This window comes from Lycorma delicatula, chromosome 4, assembly GCF_047948215.1.
Source record: "Lycorma delicatula isolate Av1 chromosome 4, ASM4794821v1, whole genome shotgun sequence".
NCBI lineage: Eukaryota > Metazoa > Arthropoda > Insecta > Hemiptera > Fulgoridae > Lycorma > Lycorma delicatula.
In genome coordinates this window covers 77,019,799-77,038,854 of record NC_134458.1, presented here as the reverse complement: position 1 = coordinate 77,038,854, position 19,056 = coordinate 77,019,799, and the positions used below count along the sequence as shown (strand labels likewise).

The window sequence follows — 19,056 nt, the reverse complement described above, 5'->3', positions numbered from 1 at the left end:
TTGAAACAGTCTAGTTATACATTTCATAAATAAAGGCCTTCAGGATCAGAGCTCTAAAAATGGACTTTTTTCAAATTCACCTAAAGAATCAATCAAATAAAGAATCTAAGTAATTTTCAAAGGTAATTAACATCAAATTTTACACTAAATTTTTATGTGTACTTCGTAAAACTCTTATTGTCCAGTTCAGAGATATTTATCATCAAACTCAATCACACATAATAACTAATTGTATAGTAGTTAATATGTTAGCTTTAGATAAGTATTGTATTCACTGACTAATGAGACATATTTGACGTTTAGACATTAGCAAAAGAGCTTCCAATATTTGCGTGTTATGTTCACTTCATGCATTAATTTGTGGTAGGATTTTTTGTTTATATCATTCATCTATTTCCTTATCTCTTCCTCATAACACAGAGTTAGGTAACTGAAGGATTTTGAACCAATGGAGATGCTTAGCAAAATGTTCATAACTGATGACTAATCTAAACAATACAACTATAGACTTCTTTGGAAAATTCAGAATTTTTTCTCGGGGGTACAACAGATATTTACATTTCTTATCATTGCTACTTTACTTAATCTTTCATCATTTATACCTCTTTTGATGCTGATTAACTTTTTAATTGATAATATGTGATAGCTTATCATTGCACACTGGAGAATTAGTACACATTTTTTTCAAGAGAATCAATGCCTCATTACCTTTTATCAGCTGTAGCAAAGAATCCACTACAAAAATATTATTAATCTTCCCAGACATTGTCAAATCAGCTATCATATTCTATATTCTCTTGAACACATGTTTGTTCTCTCAATAATAAAAAACTTTATCCTTGGTGCCTTTGAGTCACCAAAGATAAAGTCCTTATGAAATACTGCAGATTTAAAAGTTTTCCAGTAGTTTTAATTACAAATAACTGTATATCAAACAGTCTTTTGTTTTATTTCTAGCATGATGGTATAATAATAAAACACTAGAAATATACAATTTTTACTGTCAGACAATGAACCATCTGTTCAAATATGTAACCTCTTGTTTTTATCATAGTATTGCATTAGAGTTTTTAAATATAATTATTTTAGGACCGCTTGATTATACGAGGGTTATTTCTTTTCAAGGTCTGATCGGTCACAAAATTAAAACCACAGTTAAAATAAAAAATTTTTTATTTGTAACAAGTACTTACATAGTTACGCTATTTCTCTACGTAGTCGCCACTCCGATTTAGACACTTGTCGTAGTGTTGTACCAACTTTCCAATACCCTCGTCATAGAATGGAGCCACCTGTGTTTTCAGCCATGTTTCTACACTGGTCTGCAGCTCGATGTCTGTGCCAAAATGTTGTCCTCCTAGCCAGCGCTTTATCTGAGCAAAGAGATGAAAATCGGATGGAGCCAAGTCTGGGCTGTATGGTGGTTGATCAAACACTTCCCAACGAAAACGCTGCAGGAGCTTCTTTGTTACAGCTGCAGTGTGCGGCCGAGCATTGTCATGGAGAAAGACAATGCCTGATGACAACATTCCTCTCTGCTTATTCTGAATTGCCCTTCGTAGACGTTGAAGAGTCACACAGTAATGGTCGTGCCACGTTCCATGAATTCCACCAAGAGAACTCCATTCCGGTCCCAGAACACAGTAGCCATACACTTTCTGTTGGAGAAGGTTCGCTTGAACTTCTTTGGTTTACTGGGAGAATGAGAATGCATTCACTGTTTGGATTGTTCTTTTGTTTCTTCAGTTTCGAAATGGACCCATGTCTCGTCCGCTATGACAATTTTGTTCAAAACATCTTTTCCTTCATTGTGGTAGCGCTGCAGAAACGTTAGGGAGGCGTCCATTCTCATTGTTTTGTGATGGTCGGACAGCATCTTGGGAACCCATCTCACACACAGTTTGCGGTACTGACGTCTCTAATTCACAATGGTGTAGAGAGCTGACCTTGAAATTTCAGGAAACGAATCACTCAATACAGAAATTGTGAACCGACGATTTTCTCGAATCGCCTCATCCACTCGCTCAACGAGATCATCGATTGACACTCGCTTCCTTCCCTGACCACCTGCATCATGAACATCTGTACGTCCTGCTTTAAAGTTCCTGCACCATTGTTGCGCTTTGCTGTCATACATTGAAGTGTCACCGTACACATTACTTATTCGTCGATGAATTTCAGCTGCATTACACCCCTCAGCCTGAAGAAATCAAATTACCACACGCACTTCACACTTGGCGGGAGATGCTATTGTTGTAGACATGTTTACGTGCTAGCTGCGTTTTCAGAACTAAACGAAGTGACGCGGCGTGATTGAAGGCCATACTGGAGATGCTGCGCAACACATGTGCAAAGGTTCACCCAATTTTTGCGCGGGTTTTTATTTTGCGACCGATCTGACCTTCGTAGTTTATTTCCTTGCCTACAGCCTGGTATTAGATTTAGACAACTGGTATTAATGAAAAATTAAAACTGTGATTTTACAGCAATGACAAAAGCTATTTTTGTAGCTGACAGTTCTCGTTTAACTGCCATGTCTAATGGATAGTTTGATTTTTTAATTTTTTTCAAAAAATTTAAGATTTCATTTCTCAGCCTTCAAGTGTAGGCTTGTAGAAGCCTCATTAACTTATACTGTATTATTGCTATTATGGCAAGAGAATGTGATAGCACATAACTGTTATAAGGAATTTTTACAACTCCTGTTGTTAATTCTAGTGCTTACCTTGGATTCTTTAAAAATGCATTTAAAAATTTTACTTCGGGAAGTTACTACTACTTCACCACAGTACAACATAAGAGATCTTATGATATAATATTTGTTTAAATTTACCCATCTTTTCTACAACCTTATTTTACTCCACTGTGCCTATTAAGGATGCTAAATTTTTGGATGGCTTTTTTTACATGCATTGTCTATATGATTCATATATCAAAATTTCTTATAAAAATTATCACCTTAATATTTTTGATTCATCAGTTTTTGTAATTAAACTGTTGTAAGATACCAGTAGTGATAATTTTTCATACGGAAGCTTACGAATTTAAATCGGAGTCATATTAGATATTTCTTGTGCACTACAAAATTCATGTTTCAAAAAATACACAATGATAACTGGAATTTTATGTCAGCCTGTAATTACTTCATGAGTAACTAAATTAATAAGTCACATTGCATTTCAAGAGACATCTTATAAATGCATAATCACGCAAAAAAAATTCAGTGTATAAATATCTATTAGATTTTTATATTAATTTTTGTGTGTGCGCGCGCGTGCGCGTGTGTGTATTATACTGTTTGCTATAACTCTTGAAAATCAATGTAACCACAGTAGGAAAAAATATTTCATTCACATAGTATTTTATAATAGAATAAAAAATAATTGTTATTAATTACTTCAATAAAAATGAGATTGAAAAGGAAAAAGATATCGCAAATTGGATTAATAAGTGGTTATAATATTAATATGAGTAAAGTACTTTAGCATGTATAAGAGAACTAAAAGTTTTTAAAAACAAATCTCCTATTAATATACATATATATATGAATTCAAATAGTTATTTACTTCCAAACTTCCTAGTAATAAGGTAGAAATTTAGATCTTAAAAAGAATAAAAAACAGTCAAAAAACTTACTGATGCTTCATTTGATGACAAACTCAGAAAGTCAAAATTTAAAAAGGAATTGAAAAAGGGGTTTTGAAATCATGAAATTGTTTTTATTTATTTTACATTTTGTAGCCTGTCCGTATTTTATTTGTAAAAAAAGGCATGCAAAAAATGCTGTCAGTAACTAGACATTTGAAAACAAGCCATTTGCCAGAAAAATAAAGGGTAAAACCTGCTTCTTAAAAAAATAATAAAAGGAGTACAGAGAAATGTAAGAGATTTCTATAGAGCATGAGCTAAAGCTCTCAAATGCAGGAATATGTATAATTTTTTCTATGGTAAGTTTTTTTATCAAAGATTCAGAACTAATTTTCATTAGTTTAAAATATTCTGAATTCAAATTACAGAAATACTTTATTATTTATACAGTTGAAATGTATGCTGACATCAGGTTATTTATATCATTCGCTACAAAAATCCAATAGTAAGCAATAATGGCAAGAAAAAAAAATGAAGAACATTTTCAGATCATCATTTTCACTGAAATCTTTCAATTCATTTTCAGTGTAGATTATTTAATTTTGTTTTAAAACTCATTCAGTTACATTACCTGGTAAAAATTTATAACAGGACTGTCAGAGGAACTCTACAAAATAAAAATTTAAAAGTCATCAATATCTGTCATTTATTGTAGAGTATGACTCAAACATTAATAAAAAAGAAATGCATTCAGGTCAAGTTGGTAACCTCCTCCTTTATTAAAGAGTTAGAAGTAAATAAACTTTATTTGTGATTGATAATGATGTATATATATATTTAATATTTATCACTACTAAAATCCTTAGATGTAATGGTTGATCACTACCTCTCTTGGAATGACTTCATAGATTATATGAATAAAAAAAAAGTAACGACATCTTTGTTCATAGATTAACATCTAGGCTTGGAAATAATAAACTGATGAGCCCAGTTTATCATCGATTAGATAATTTATCATATACATTACTAATTCCTGTTCTGGGATCATTATTTTTAAAAAAACTTAATTAAGAGTTTTAGGCTCTTAACAAAAAGCCGTTTGGATAAATTATAGTATAACGAAACATGAAAATTTTATGTAATTTTTTAAAGATAAAATTGATGATGCTTATTTTATTTACTTAGTTATAAAGCAATTATTAGTTGTAGATTTTAAATTAAATTTAATAATGTATAATTATGTTTAAAGAAAAAACTTGTAGGTGTTAAAGAATGAAGATTATTTATTATTTGTTGTAAAAAATTACAAATTATTTGCTTAAAATGTAAAATAATTCTTTTAAATATGACTAAACCTACTTTTTTCATCTAAATGAATGACTCAGTTCTAATCACATCTCACACTCACTGATTGCAATTCATAATTTTTTGTGAATTCTTTGACATTATAGTGCATAATAATGATTACGTCCATGTTTTCTTTAACAAATCTCTGCTAGTTGTACCTGAATATAACCTAGTACTGAGGAAAGGTTTCCTTGTTGTGTTGAAGCAATAAATATAACATATTGCTTTGCTACCACAGGGATGCATTAATTTGTTGCTTTATCCATCCCTGTCTTTCTTATGGCTGTGACACATGTAAAGTACATAATGTATGTTAGGCACCACTCTGAGTTGCTTTCTCTGAGATAAATGATGTTAATGGTACACTCGATCCCTGCCATAAGTCGAGTGATGTCACTTGTAGGATTGAACATCACATGCATTTCATCAGGCTTGGCATGCTGATATGTAACTGTGTATTTGAATCAGTGACAAAGACAATAGGAAACTACTGCATCCCTCACTCACCCTTATAAGCTTGGCATGGGATGCTTGTTATTCATTTATTTTATGCATGACTTTTTTTGAGGACTTGTGATTATGTCAGTTTACCTACAACTCTTGCATTTATAACACATGCATTGAGAAAAAGAATCGCTTTATTCAATTAAAAAGTCATTGAAGTGTACTTTAAAAGTGTTGTATTGTTAACCGTATACGAGGTGCTACCCAAAAGTTCGGGGAATTTTACCGTAAAAATTAAATAGCTTACCATAACTTATAATTTCCACTGTCTCCTTTAAAGTAATCCCCTTGGGCATTGATACAGTGATCCCAGCATTTTTCCCATGATTCCATGCATCCCTGAAAGTCATCAGGTGTAAGTGTTCGAAGCACGTTCTGCGTTTCTTCCTGAATCTCCTCAATTGTGTTAAAACGACGGCCTTTCAATTAAAATTTTATTTTCAGAAAGAAAAAAAAGTCGCACGAGGCAAGGTCGGGCGAATAGGGTGGGTGGAGAATCACTACTGTCTTTTTGGAACCCAAGAAATTCCGAACGGCTAGCGATGTGTGCGCAGCCGCGTTGTCATGGTGCAGAACCCAGCTGTTATTACCACACAGATCTGAACGTTTGCGCCTAATGCTTTCACGTAACCGCTTCAAAACTTCACAATAGAACATCCCATTGACAGTTTGACCAGAGGAACAAATTCCTTATGGATAATGCCTTTGATTTCAAAAAAAACAATAATCATGAACTTCACGTTGCTGCGAACTTGACGTGCTTTTTTTGGCCGTGGTGAACTTGGCGAATGCTGCTTAATTTCAGGGTCATACCTGTACACCCATGTCTCATCACCGGTTATTATGTTGGGTCATCTCTTGCTGAATTTTTCAATTCACTACAGACAGCTACGCGATGTTGTTTCTGGTCCCTGTTCAACAGCCTCTGTACGAATTTTGCAGCAATGCGTCTCATGTTCAAATTGTCCGACAAGATGCATTGCACAGACCCATATGACATTTGTACGATTGCACAAACATCATGGATTGTTTGTCTACGATCTGCAACAATAGCCTCTCGCACTTTCGCGATGTTTTCCGGTGTTGTACTTGTTGATGGTCTTCCTGAACGCTCATCGTCATCGACTGTCGTTTGTCCATCTTTGAATCGTTTGTACCACAAAAAAGTTTTACTTTTACTCATAGCATTGTCACCAAATGCTTTCGAAATTTATAGACTAGAACTTACTGGTATTTCATTACTATATCCATCATTCTGTAATGGTGACTACTGCAGTTCTGGTTTCTTATTCATTAGTCATATTTCATATTCTTATTTCTTCTACTTTTTATGTAATTAGTGTTTCTGAGGATGCTAATGCTTGTGCAGCTCTTTGAAGGATAACATATGAGCCCTGGAAATCCTTAGAGACAAAGTGTTACTGATATATAAATATTTGTTATTTCAGTCTTTTATTAGTCATACAAAATGAATGAAAAAATAATTTCCTATTAAAAACTTAATGAAAGTTAAAATTGAACCTCATACACAGTGTAACTACTGCCTTACTAAACAATATTATCATTCTCTTTATTATTATTTTTTTAATGAATTCTATTATCTCTGTGTGTTTCATGTCCCTTCAAAATACACTTTTTGATTAAACACTAAAAAACATCTTTATTACACCAAAACCCTATGTATGTTGATAAAAATTGTACCTCCACCTTGTTCAGATTAGATTCTTCTTGGTACTATTCTATGTGTACTCATATTAAATTGATATGCTTTGTTGATGATTACTGAAATTTAGTCTTACATTGACTTTTATAGAGCCATTTTATTGACAAGCACAATGGATATTGATCTACATCAGTAATTAAGATTTGGATTTTATCAAGTTATCTAAAGAAATATCCATAATCCAATTTTTAATATGGTGATTTTTACAATCACCATATTTAGATTCAAGGTTAGTTTTAATATTCTAGCTGTCTTTGTAATAGAATTAGTGCATTTTATTGCATTCTCTGTTACGTCGCTCAGGATTTCTTCAACAACAGTGTTTTACCATATATTTTTTAGATTAAGTAAATGGTGCTACAATAATCTATCAGACGTGGTTATATAGTATAACCTGAAGAGAAAAAAAATCATGTTATTACTTATAAATACACTAAACGTATGTGTATTAATAAAATTTTACATTAAAAACCCTATCTAATTAAATCAGATTAAATTTTGACCCAGATTTCTTTACCTCCATTATGAGAAAGAAAATATTGTATTTTGTAAATGAGCAATAAGCACATATTACTGTTGAAAGTATAAATAACAAAACTGATATTGAAATCACACATTTTATAAAGATTATCAAGCCGGTAAACATTTTTAGTCTCCATTATAAATAAAGTGAATAAGTAAGTAATTTAATTCCTATAGAATATAATTATGTAGATTACATCAGAATTGGTATGTGTACTACTCCACAGGTAATGAAAAAAGAAATGTTCCAGCTTCATCAAGGACAACCATATAAAAATGTTTCAGAGCAACATAAAATATAAAATTGATGAATAGAAAATTGAGGTGATAATAGTCCATTAATAAATAGTATTAATAGTAATTATACAAAATAATGATACAATTATTTGAAGAAGATAATAAATAAATAAAGCAGCACATAATAAAGTAACTACTCATATTTTGAAGGTGATCACTGCTGTATATTTGAATTTATATTTAAGTGTATGTTAAACGAGAATATAGAAAAATTCAGGTTTATGTATTTAAAAATTATTTAACACATTTTAAAAACTTATCAATAGAGTAATGCCATTTCTATAAAAAATATATTTTATTTTAACATTAAACATATTGGTCAAAAGAGCTTTTAGAACAATGAATACTTTATTAGAAACGTAACCATTAATAGGTCTTTTCTCATACACCAAACTATAAGCTTTGTAACAAAAAGTAGCATTTAGTGTTTGTCTTATATTATTCTTGTATTTATAAATAACATTTTTCCAAATATTTCACTTTTCTTATAAAATATACTAATTAATTTCCAAATCTGTTTTTATCCACATGATCATTATTAAATGCATATATTTAAGTATATATTTGTGTTTATCTTTTTCTTCTTGTAGGTAATCGGGACTGCTTAGAGATGGCCACTACTGAAAAGGACATAGTTGATGACCACAGTCAAATGGTTTCAGTTGACGTACCTAGTGAAGGACAAATTCCAAATTTGAAAAAACATATTGGTATCAGATCTCTTGTTGCATTTTGGCTGCTTGGTTTGTGTAATAATTATGGATACGTTGTTATGCTGAGTGCTGCACATGATATTCTGAGTCATAATTATTCACCTGTGAGTATAAACAACATATTATAAGCAGTAAACTGATTTTAAGTTAACTGAGTGTGAAATATGATGTAACAGTTGGCAAACGCCAATTGTTCAAATATTGCAATTTTTCCTATGTTCATCATGGTGGTTCACATCAGGGTTGTAGGAGGTTTTGGTCCTTACCAATTCTGGTTGTAAATTGCTCCTGAACCTAAAAATTCACAAACCCAAGATTTGATGGATGGTTTTTGAATGTTTTTTTTCATAATCTGATTAAATTTTTTATTTAATCATATTATCATGAAAGTAAGTCAAATGGATGGATAATTATGAAGATAGTTTGGATGATATTATGTTTGTTTAGTTTATATCACTCAAGATATAAGAAGTATTTTAAACAGGGAAGGAATTTTTCAGACCAGTAAAGTAGTCAGCAAGATTTCTCCAGAAAAATAAATTCTTTATTTTAAATATAATATTGACATGCAGGGTGGGGATGGATTGACATTGGTAGGTGCTTGCCTACCTATGATGTCTTGTCATGGTACAATATCCTCCCACAATATTATTAGCAATGCCAATACCTCACTTAGAACTATTGCACAAGTATGTGTTTAAAAGCAATAAACACATAAGTGTAAGTACTGTACAATTATGTGATTAAATGTAATAATTTAATGGTAACTTTTTATATGAAATATTGTGATTAAAATTCGGAGTAATTATAATAAATGTTTAATACTAAGAGCTGTTGGTTATACTCATAATAAAAAAGAAAAGAATAAATGCTTCTCATAAGTTCCATTATGACAGTGCCATATTAGCTCTTAGTAGCCTTAATAGTAGCGTATTAAAGTATGATATTTGTTTGTTATGTCTATCTTGGAAAGATAATCTTTTAAAAATATAGAAAAATTTCTCTTGTCAAAGTACATTCACTGATTGGTGTGAATCAAAGTATACTTCCTCTACTAAGGTTACTTTCCATTCTTCATTTTACTCATTCACTACTCAATCAAGTGAATAACAATAGTTACTGCTGATTGTATATTTTCTCTAATGATTCATTTTCAGTGTAGCGTTTTAATATTTGTTCATATAACCAGTCTTATTAAATTACCTGCCCTCTGACAGCTATGTCTGATATTTATTTTTAAAAATAAATTTATTTTTATTAATTGCTGTTGTTTCTGAATCATTTGTTTTTGTGCGAGTTATAATATATTGAATTTTTTCTTATCAGTACGTACAAGTCATATTTTATAAAATAATGTACTGTGATATAAGTGTATTTAATGATTATTTTATTGATGCATTGCAACTGAAGAATTTCTATAGATTATCAGCTTCTTTATATTTAAGTAAAATTCATGATAAATCATAAAAGGGATAAATGCTTTGCTTATAATTAAAACATGTTAATATAGATTGCTTTCAGTGTAAATAAAATCTTTTTGTACAGTATCATGTAGTTTATTATTTATCTTGTACAGTTTTTGTTAAAAATTACATTTTTGTAATTTTTTATAAGTTTAAAAAGACTTTCAGTAGCCATTTTTCTCATATAAAACTTTTATATATTAGTATCCAGTTGTAGTTAATGTATCTGGTATTTATTTTATTAAAGCATGCAAGTAGTAGGGAGCCCATCTTTACCTGGTAGACACTTCAACTCCCAGTTTTGCTTTCAAAATGTCCAGACGAGTTTTAGGGTACAAATCATTATTTTGCATCCATAAATATGAATTATGTTAAAAAAATTAAAAAGTATGTTTTCATGGGTTTACATTACAAGTTTATCATATTTCCTAAAAATAAAATAATAACAATATTGACCTCCATAAAAACCAATAATGGAACTATTTTTGCATAATACAGCAGAATATTTCTGTCTATAAAAACATCTTATTATCCATCAGTTGTCATTTTTAATAAACTACAGACTCATTTAATAAGAAGTTATCACAATTTTTTTTTTTTAATTTTTAAGTTTTCTTTTACAAAAATATATTATTCTGTTGATGATTTTTAATAATATTATTTACAAGTTAAAAACAAAAAAAAAATATCTGCATGTGCAAGTTGTACATATTCAAATAATTACAATCATATTGTATTTTCTGTATTGATTTTATTTATTTCTTGTCTTCATTTAATTTCTTTACTATTATTTCATTTATTTGTTATTTTTTATCTGATATTATGGGCTTGAACTATTCTTTTATTTATAATTAATTTTGACTAATCAAATGTTTTACTATGATTTCCATCGATTCTTCCCAGCAAATGTTAGTGCAGTTTTTTCCTGTGAAGTCTCAGATTTATCGTACCTTATGTGATTTGTAAATTCTGTTCTCTAATTGATGTGCATATTACTCGTACGATTTATTTGTGTAATTATTTATCCATCTGAACAGAATATTTATTTTTGTGCGATCTTGCAAGGTCCGGGCAAGAAAAAATCTCTGAACTGTTTCAGAAGCAGTGTTGCCAGCCCAGTTAGCCCCCTATAAAAAATCCAGAATTAGAAGTTTTCAGAATGGGATATAGAAAAATCATGTGGACAAATAGTTTTTCAAATTAACTAAATTTTTAATTACTTAAGTTTCACATTATTTTGATTGAGAATTCAATCTTTAACTTAGTTCATAATAATGTAAACTCTGCTCCACAATTATAAGGATTGATTTTATGTTTCTTCACTAATAGCTTAAAAATTTCAGGCCATTTTTAAACCAGTCCTACATGATGCACATATAATTTCAAACTTAACATGTGTAAAATGTTTAATTCTAATCTGATGATTGCAGTTTACTTGGTTTTTCATTGCCTGTAAACTTGATTCTGCAGTGCCTGGATTGACAGAAAAGCTGCATTCTGGAAATTGAAGTGCAAAATAACAATAAGGTGCCAACAGCCAAAGCCCAATTTAATGAACTAGTTCCTAATGATTGGTAAAGTTAAACTACACAGTATATGTGATTGATGTTGGTCTTTTTAGTCTCTGACTTCAACAGTTGGTACCTTTATAAAATTAAGTCATTTAATTTAAAAATATAGGTTTCTATTTGTAGTAAAAATTCTCTTGTAAAATTTTGTGTTAGCAGTTCAGATTTTTATTAAAGTAAGTTTTTGTAACCAAAGTTCTTTGTCAATTATTTGTGAAGTAATTTCTCGTGGTTCACAGTTATTCTTTATCCTCTATAATTTTTAATGATATCTCTTTATGAAAGAAAACTATGAATATCCAATCAACAATGCACAAGGTAATTTATTCATGACTGACAAATTTTATTCATTTGACCTTGAGATTGTTTTGGAGGTGTTAGATTTAAATGCATGGTTATTCGATGTAGAATAATAGAATAATCAGATAATGTAGTAGTTATGTGACAAAAATTGGATAGTGAGTAGTGATAATATTTTGACAGTGCTTAAGTTTATTTATTTATTTTTGTATCTTCTATGTTTATTGTTTTTATGTGTTTTATTTTTAATAATTTTTTAGAATAACACAAATGAAACTACTCCTGGGATTATGACAACCATTCAGCCAGTTATTCAACCAGATCGTGACTGTAATAAATTGTCAACCGGGGCGATACTATTAGCTGATATTATACCATCCTTGTTGATTAAGATAATTGCACCATTCTTTCCATTGTGTATTCAGTATGTATTATCTTAAGTATTTCTATGTTTATATTTATAATTGTTATTATACTTCTGATATTTTAATAGTAATTAATTACTTTCATTACTGTAAAGTTATATTTGTTTATGATGTCTTTATTAGTGTTCTTGTCTTTTTCAGATACCTAGAAAGTTTTTATAACAAGAATTGATTCTTTCTGAGCAAATAATTATATGAAAGCTTATTCTAATAAAACTTTGATCTTAACTTCTGCAGTAACTTTTGGTTTCATTGAAGTATATTACTTTCTGAGTCATTCTTCATGTAAATAGTAAAGGTTTTTGAACTTATTGGATAAGTAATAGTTTTTAGGCTGCTAGAAACTGACAGTATTACTGATTCAGTTGTAGTACTTATTACTTCAAAAACATTTTTTATCTCACTGAAACCTTGTTAATAGACTAGAACAGTCATAATTTATGTTAGTGAGGATTGACTGGTGAATTTGTTTTACATTTCACATACATTTAACTGCATAGATCAAACTGCTTTAAATAATCTATGACAGTTTTATAACCATGAACACCTTTGATATGAATAAGTCCTCTCTAACAACTGATTTGTGAGTACTGGCCAGCGATCATACTGAGGAAATATACGCATCACATTGTTCAGAATATATTGTCCATTTTGAGCAGACATGTTTTTACACTATTAAAAATTTATTATTTTTCTTAAAGACCATAAAACTCATTTTAAAAACAAATTTATTTCATTTTTTAGTATATTATTACTTATCATTTTGATAAATATTGGAGTTGTTTTCTTTATTCAATGTTTATTTGATAACTGCATATGTATGTTGGTATAAATAAATCTGTACTATTATGACTTAATGTATAAAAAAAATGCAAATTGTACAGAACTAATTAATGAAGATGCAATTATAGTATTTAAAAAAAAACTTGTTTTCAATATAAAATTACATATAATGACTAGTTACATTATAGGAATTTAAATTCATTCCTACATAACATTTACTTTTACATTCATAAAATATTAATATAGAGTGAAAACATAAATTTTGTTCAATGCTCTACACAATAATCTAAATACACTGTAAGGATATATGTGTGTATGTGTGTGTTGCTATAAACATATATATATATATATATACACACACACACACACACACACACATACACACACACACACACACATACAAATACAAATATGTGTAATAAATATTGTGTATCTCCTGAAATGAATAATCTTCCATTATAGTTATATTGTAATTATTCTTCTGAATTGAAATTATCTTGCATTCTGCCATAAGTGTTTGTGCAATGAATAGCTGTTGTTCTTTCCCTGACTGTTCTCTTATAGTTAAAACTGTATTCTAAAGTAGTTATATTTTTAACCTTTTTTTTACATTGTAGTTCTTAAACATAACATATTTTTTGTAAATGTTTTAAAAAGATTTAGATGTTATAAATTATAAGATGTTAAGCAGTTTTTAATGATAGTTTTCAGCTCTACAAAAAACCCAAAACCGTAATTTTGAGATTTGTATAACAGTTCTACATAAAAGCCAAAGTAGTCAAATTTCGGATCATAATTTATTCAATATAATAATATTTAAAATATTTATTATATTTTTGCACATAAAAAGTTATGTTTGTAATTTTCAGTTAACAATTCCACTGCACAATATCATCTTGCATGCTGGGATTAGTTTTTTATAATTTAAGTTGTATTACTTAAAATTGTATTATTAAAAAAGCTTTAGAATTCTTCCAAAAAAAAAACAGACTGTGTTTAGTTTAATCATATCATAATGTAAATAGTGGTGGAGGGCATTTAAACAATTTGTGTAATTGTAAGTTTGTAATATGTTTTTCTTTCTATCCACTTACATTTCTGTAAGTTTTCTGCTATATTAAAAAATGTTTGGTGTATGCATTCTCTAAATAAACAAGATTATTGTTTAATCTAAAGATTTAAAATAAAATTTTTTGAACACATTTGGTTCTTAATTAAAGACAAAATTTCTTAAACTTTTATTAGTTTTCAGTTGACTTTACCTGCATAAATTTTCTTAGTTAAATTCATTACAAATTGTGTTACAAAGATTTACTTGCTTATTGGAGAATTTCACAAAGTAAATTTACACCAAAATTAAAAACATTCTGTTCTTGGCTCCATTTATTTTGGGCTTACAAGTTTTCTTAGAAACTACTGGAAAATAGTTCTGATACCCATTTCTTTTTAATTCTTCAGATCAAATGAACATATGAAAAATACAAATAACATTTATAAAACATATAAAATCACCTATTCTACCTGATAATCTTTGTCTAAAAAAATTATACATAGCCTCATTTTATTTACCACGAACAGAGATTAGGGTGAAATTTTTCACTTCCATAGATTGGAAACAAAATGTTTTTATAAAGTAATATGAACTGATTTTAATTAAAGAAAAAATCCTGTAAATTTAAACAGGAATCTACTGGGGAACTAAGAGTAGTATTAAAAACATGAGGTTTTCGGTGACATGTTTGAAATATCATTTTATTTTAGCTCTCTGCTCTTTTAAATTAAATCTGAAACTTAAATTTTTTTTATTAAATTTAATAGATGAACAACCTGGTAATTTAAAATTGTATTTAACTGTTTTTTTAATGAATAATGTGCATTATGATTGCATTCCCAGCATCTAAATAAAACAGAAATATTGCAAAGTATTTAATATTATAAGAATACTTGTACAAGCATTATTTAATTTTATAACTATTTTGGAACATGTAACGATATTTTTGTTTTATTTTTTATTTTTTTGCTGTAGATAATGCATTCATAATATGCATTACTTTATTATAAAACAGTTTAATGCATTTTGATTGTATCTGGTTGTTACCCGTTAAAATTAAAAAAAAAAATTAAGCTTAAAATTTATTTTAAAAGAGTAGAGAGCTAAAATGCTCTTCCAGCCATGTCATTTAAACTCATCTTTCTAATACAAACAGAGGCTTCTAGGATGTTCTTGATAAACTTTACAGGGACAGTCCTGTGATTAAAATAAAGAAAAGAGTTCATTATCACATAAGACTGAAAACGCTTTGTTTTTAAATTGTAAAGTAACAATAAAATGATGCTATATTGAAATCATAATTACAAAAATGTAGGAGGAAATTGATGGTAACATATAAATTTATAAATAAACTAAAGTTTATTTCTTAAACATATTGATAATATTACCTTCTTTTTTTGCTTATAAAACGGACTACATTGTGATGAAACTGACCTAATATTGTGAGCTTCTTCACAGAATATTCTTTCTTTGAACATTTATTTATAGAAATATTTATTGTTTCAGTGTACGATTGGCTTTAGTTATTTTATTATCAATATCTGGCTACATACTTGTTGGAGCATCAGTGGCACCATGGATGGCAATTTGTGGTGTAGTTTCGACTGCTTTGGCCTCAGGCCTGGGTGAAGCTTCACTTCTTTCTTATATGGCATTTTACAAAGACAAGTAATGAACATATTTACTAACTTAATTTTTTGTTTTCTTTAAAAAGGTTTATTTAAATGGTACGAAAAGTGTTAATTATCTCTTATCTTGAATAATTAAATAAAATATATCCTATAGAATTAACTTGTTCACTCTTAACTTTTTAGATTCTGTATAAAATCATGAATTTATACTTTCTGTAATCTGTATTGAGGTTAATTTAAAAAAAAGCACTTATTCAATTTTTTCTTATGCATTCTTATAGTGTAGTTATTTATAAACAAAAGTTCTGGGCTCTTGGCATCCTGGTCTTTTTCATCTTGAATCTTAGGATCAAGATCAACTGATTTTTTATAGTCTTTTAATTGGATTCAGTTTACAAAAATATCTGAGATGTGTTGTTTAAGCAATATTTCAGGCCTTGAATATTTTCTTCCATCCATATACACACACTTTATGTGTGTATGTGGTATGCAGATTCATAACGATATACTTAAGTAAACAAATGGTGTAGAATGCCAGTAGTTGAAACTACCTTTTGTAAATTACTCAAGACAACACTTTGTATTCCAGATTGTAATGTTATGTTAGTAATGATTACATGAAAAATGTCAGAAACAATCTTATGAAAAGAGAATTTCATTTATGTCGAAGTATGATATTTTTTTAGAGATATATTTATTTTTAAATTTAGTTTGTTAACCTTTGTAATGTGTTAAAGTTAAATAAATTTCATTAATTATTTTAATTAAATTAATAAATATCAAATCTGTTTATTATTTTCTTTGCAAGAGTTGAAATGATGTCATCTGTTTTTATGGTAAACTTGCATGAATGTTCAAAACTTCTTAATAAATAGTAATTTACTTATTGATTATTCAAGTCATTTAGATTGTTACTATAGTATTATGAAGTAGATTCTTTTTTTTATCAACACTTGTCTTTTACTATTGTGATTAAGGGATGTTATTTCAACCTGGTCCTCGGGCACTGGCGGTGCAGGATTTTTTGGATCACTTTCATATGCATTTCTGACCTCTATAGGAATTTCTCCAGCAATGACCCTTTATGGTTTGAGTTCGATTCCAGTATTAATGGCTTTTTCGTGAGTATTACATTGAGTTTGCTTTAGTTAATGTTATCTTTATATGTCTTATTTAAAATTAATTTTGGTAAAATACATATGTAATAAAATAAATTAATGTAACTAACTACTACTTAAAAACTTGTAGACTATTTGAATTGTATAGATTAAACCTATTGTTGAGTAATATGTAATTCAGTACTGATTAATATATTTTTAGAATGCAAACCAAAAAATATTTATTAAAAATAGCATTGTGCTATCTGTATTTAAGCAATTAATGTGAAAGAGTAACTTAATGACATTTATTTATAATAATCTTTAATTATAAAATGAGTATCACATTTGAACTATAAAATTACTTGTCCTTAGTTTTAATCTAATTTCATTAATCGTTATATAAATAAATTCTCTTAAAAAGTAATTTGGTTGCTTGCAATCCTTAACTTGTTGCTTGCTATCCCTGCATACCTATGGGTGGGTTGGCTACTCTACAATGTTATGATCATGTTAGTGTTGTGAAGGGGTTTCAGTTTCTATGAACACAAGAAACAACCAACTAGTTTGGATTGATTTGTTGTTACAGTACAGAATTCAGAATCATTTTGTTATTTTATAGTACAGTTCGTTTCTATTTTTTTCCATGTGTTTTTGAATTTTTGTTAATATTTCTCAACCAAGTTAGTTTTTTATAATATATTTTAGTTATTTAAGAGTGGAATTACATTATACATTTAATTTTTACAATATAATAAATTCTAATAGAAAGCCTTTATATTAGTTACAATTGAATTTTTGAATCAATTTTCCCTATAAATTTTCTGCTATTTCTCTTTACAAAATAGATATACTTGTTTATTTCATAAATTTTTATGGATACATTAAGTGATTCTCAAGAATTTTCTCATAAAAATTACAGTATCAAGATGAAAAATAATTTTTTTTATTGTGTATATAAAAATATATATATATATATATATATATCATATTTTACTTTATTCATTTGCAAAACTAGCAAATAGATTTATTTAGCATGAGTAAATTTTAAACAGGCTGATATAGATTTAAAAATAAAAGTAACAATATTGTGCAAATTTCATTATTTATACTTATTACAAAATTGTAGCAAAAAAATATGAATCATACATAGTATGAATTCAAATAAGTGTGATGGGCTGTATATTCATAACAATGTTTATGGATGTGTTTATTTTGAGGAAATTGGTCATCTTTTTCATTTACCTTGGTATTTTTTGTTTATTTTATTAAGATTAGGGAATTTTCAATAATTATTTTTTGTAATTTGTTCTTCAAAAAAACATTGCTTTATTTTGATATTATTATGTAGCTATTGCTCTTTCTTGGCTTTTTTTGTAGGTTTGATCAGCATAAAGAAGCATTTACAGTACGCAGCAAGTTGATAAAACATTTTTTTTAATCTAGAATATGTTCCATGTCACAGGACCATTTACTTTAAGTAATTATTATTAAGGTAATTTTTTGACTCGCACCACTGCCCTATTTAGTAAAGACTACTTCCTGTTCCTCATGGCTGAATTTATCAGATGAGTTTTCTGTGTTTGTATAAAGATCACTAACTAGTTCTATATTTATCTCTAATGTAGAGATAGTCAAATCCCAAAATATTCTTTACCCTTTTTCATTTTAACAACATAGCACTTGCTGCAGCTGTAAGAAAACTTAATTTTCAGATGCCACATATTGAATGAAATGTAGCTTTGGAAATGGATTGTATTAAAATTTGTTACAGAAATTTTTGAGGCGTTTTTAAATTACTTTAAAACAAATCCCCAATAAAAGTTCTAAAACAACGTTTTGCTAAATGTTTTGTTTTGTTTTAACCTGTTAAAATGAGCTTGTTTTAGTTTCTTCAGCTATTCCAGCAGTCCATCTGAACTAATTCTGTTATTACTTTTTATGAATAGAAATCTTTTCATATAGTTCTTTCTTAAAATTGTAATAAAAATCACTTGTATTCAACAGAAAAAAAACATTTATTGATCAGTAGAAAATTATTATT

At 28.6% G+C, this 19,056-nt stretch overlaps 1 protein-coding gene across 9 annotated transcripts in view; it reads left to right on the top strand.

The window, feature by feature from the left end:
- Nucleotides 1–19,056, top strand: part of Cln3 (CLN3 lysosomal/endosomal transmembrane protein, battenin) — a 104,937-nt gene that overhangs the window by 46,764 nt on the left and 39,117 nt on the right. For 7 of the 9 annotated variants that reach the window (XR_012756125.1, XM_075363385.1, XM_075363386.1 and 4 more), the window contains 4 exons: nt 8,572–8,798; nt 12,286–12,449; nt 15,791–15,952; nt 16,893–17,036. Coding sequence is in view for 8 of the 9 variants with exons in the window: in XM_075363380.1 (XP_075219495.1) it covers nt 8,572–8,798; nt 12,286–12,449; nt 15,791–15,952; nt 16,893–17,036 (697 nt within the window). In the remaining variant the exon portion in view is untranslated. Of the gene's footprint in view, nt 1–7,911; nt 8,009–8,571; nt 8,799–12,285; nt 12,450–15,790; nt 15,953–16,892; nt 17,037–19,056 lie in introns of all 9 variants that reach the window. The other 2 variants (XM_075363383.1, XM_075363387.1) reach the window with 1 other exon arrangement.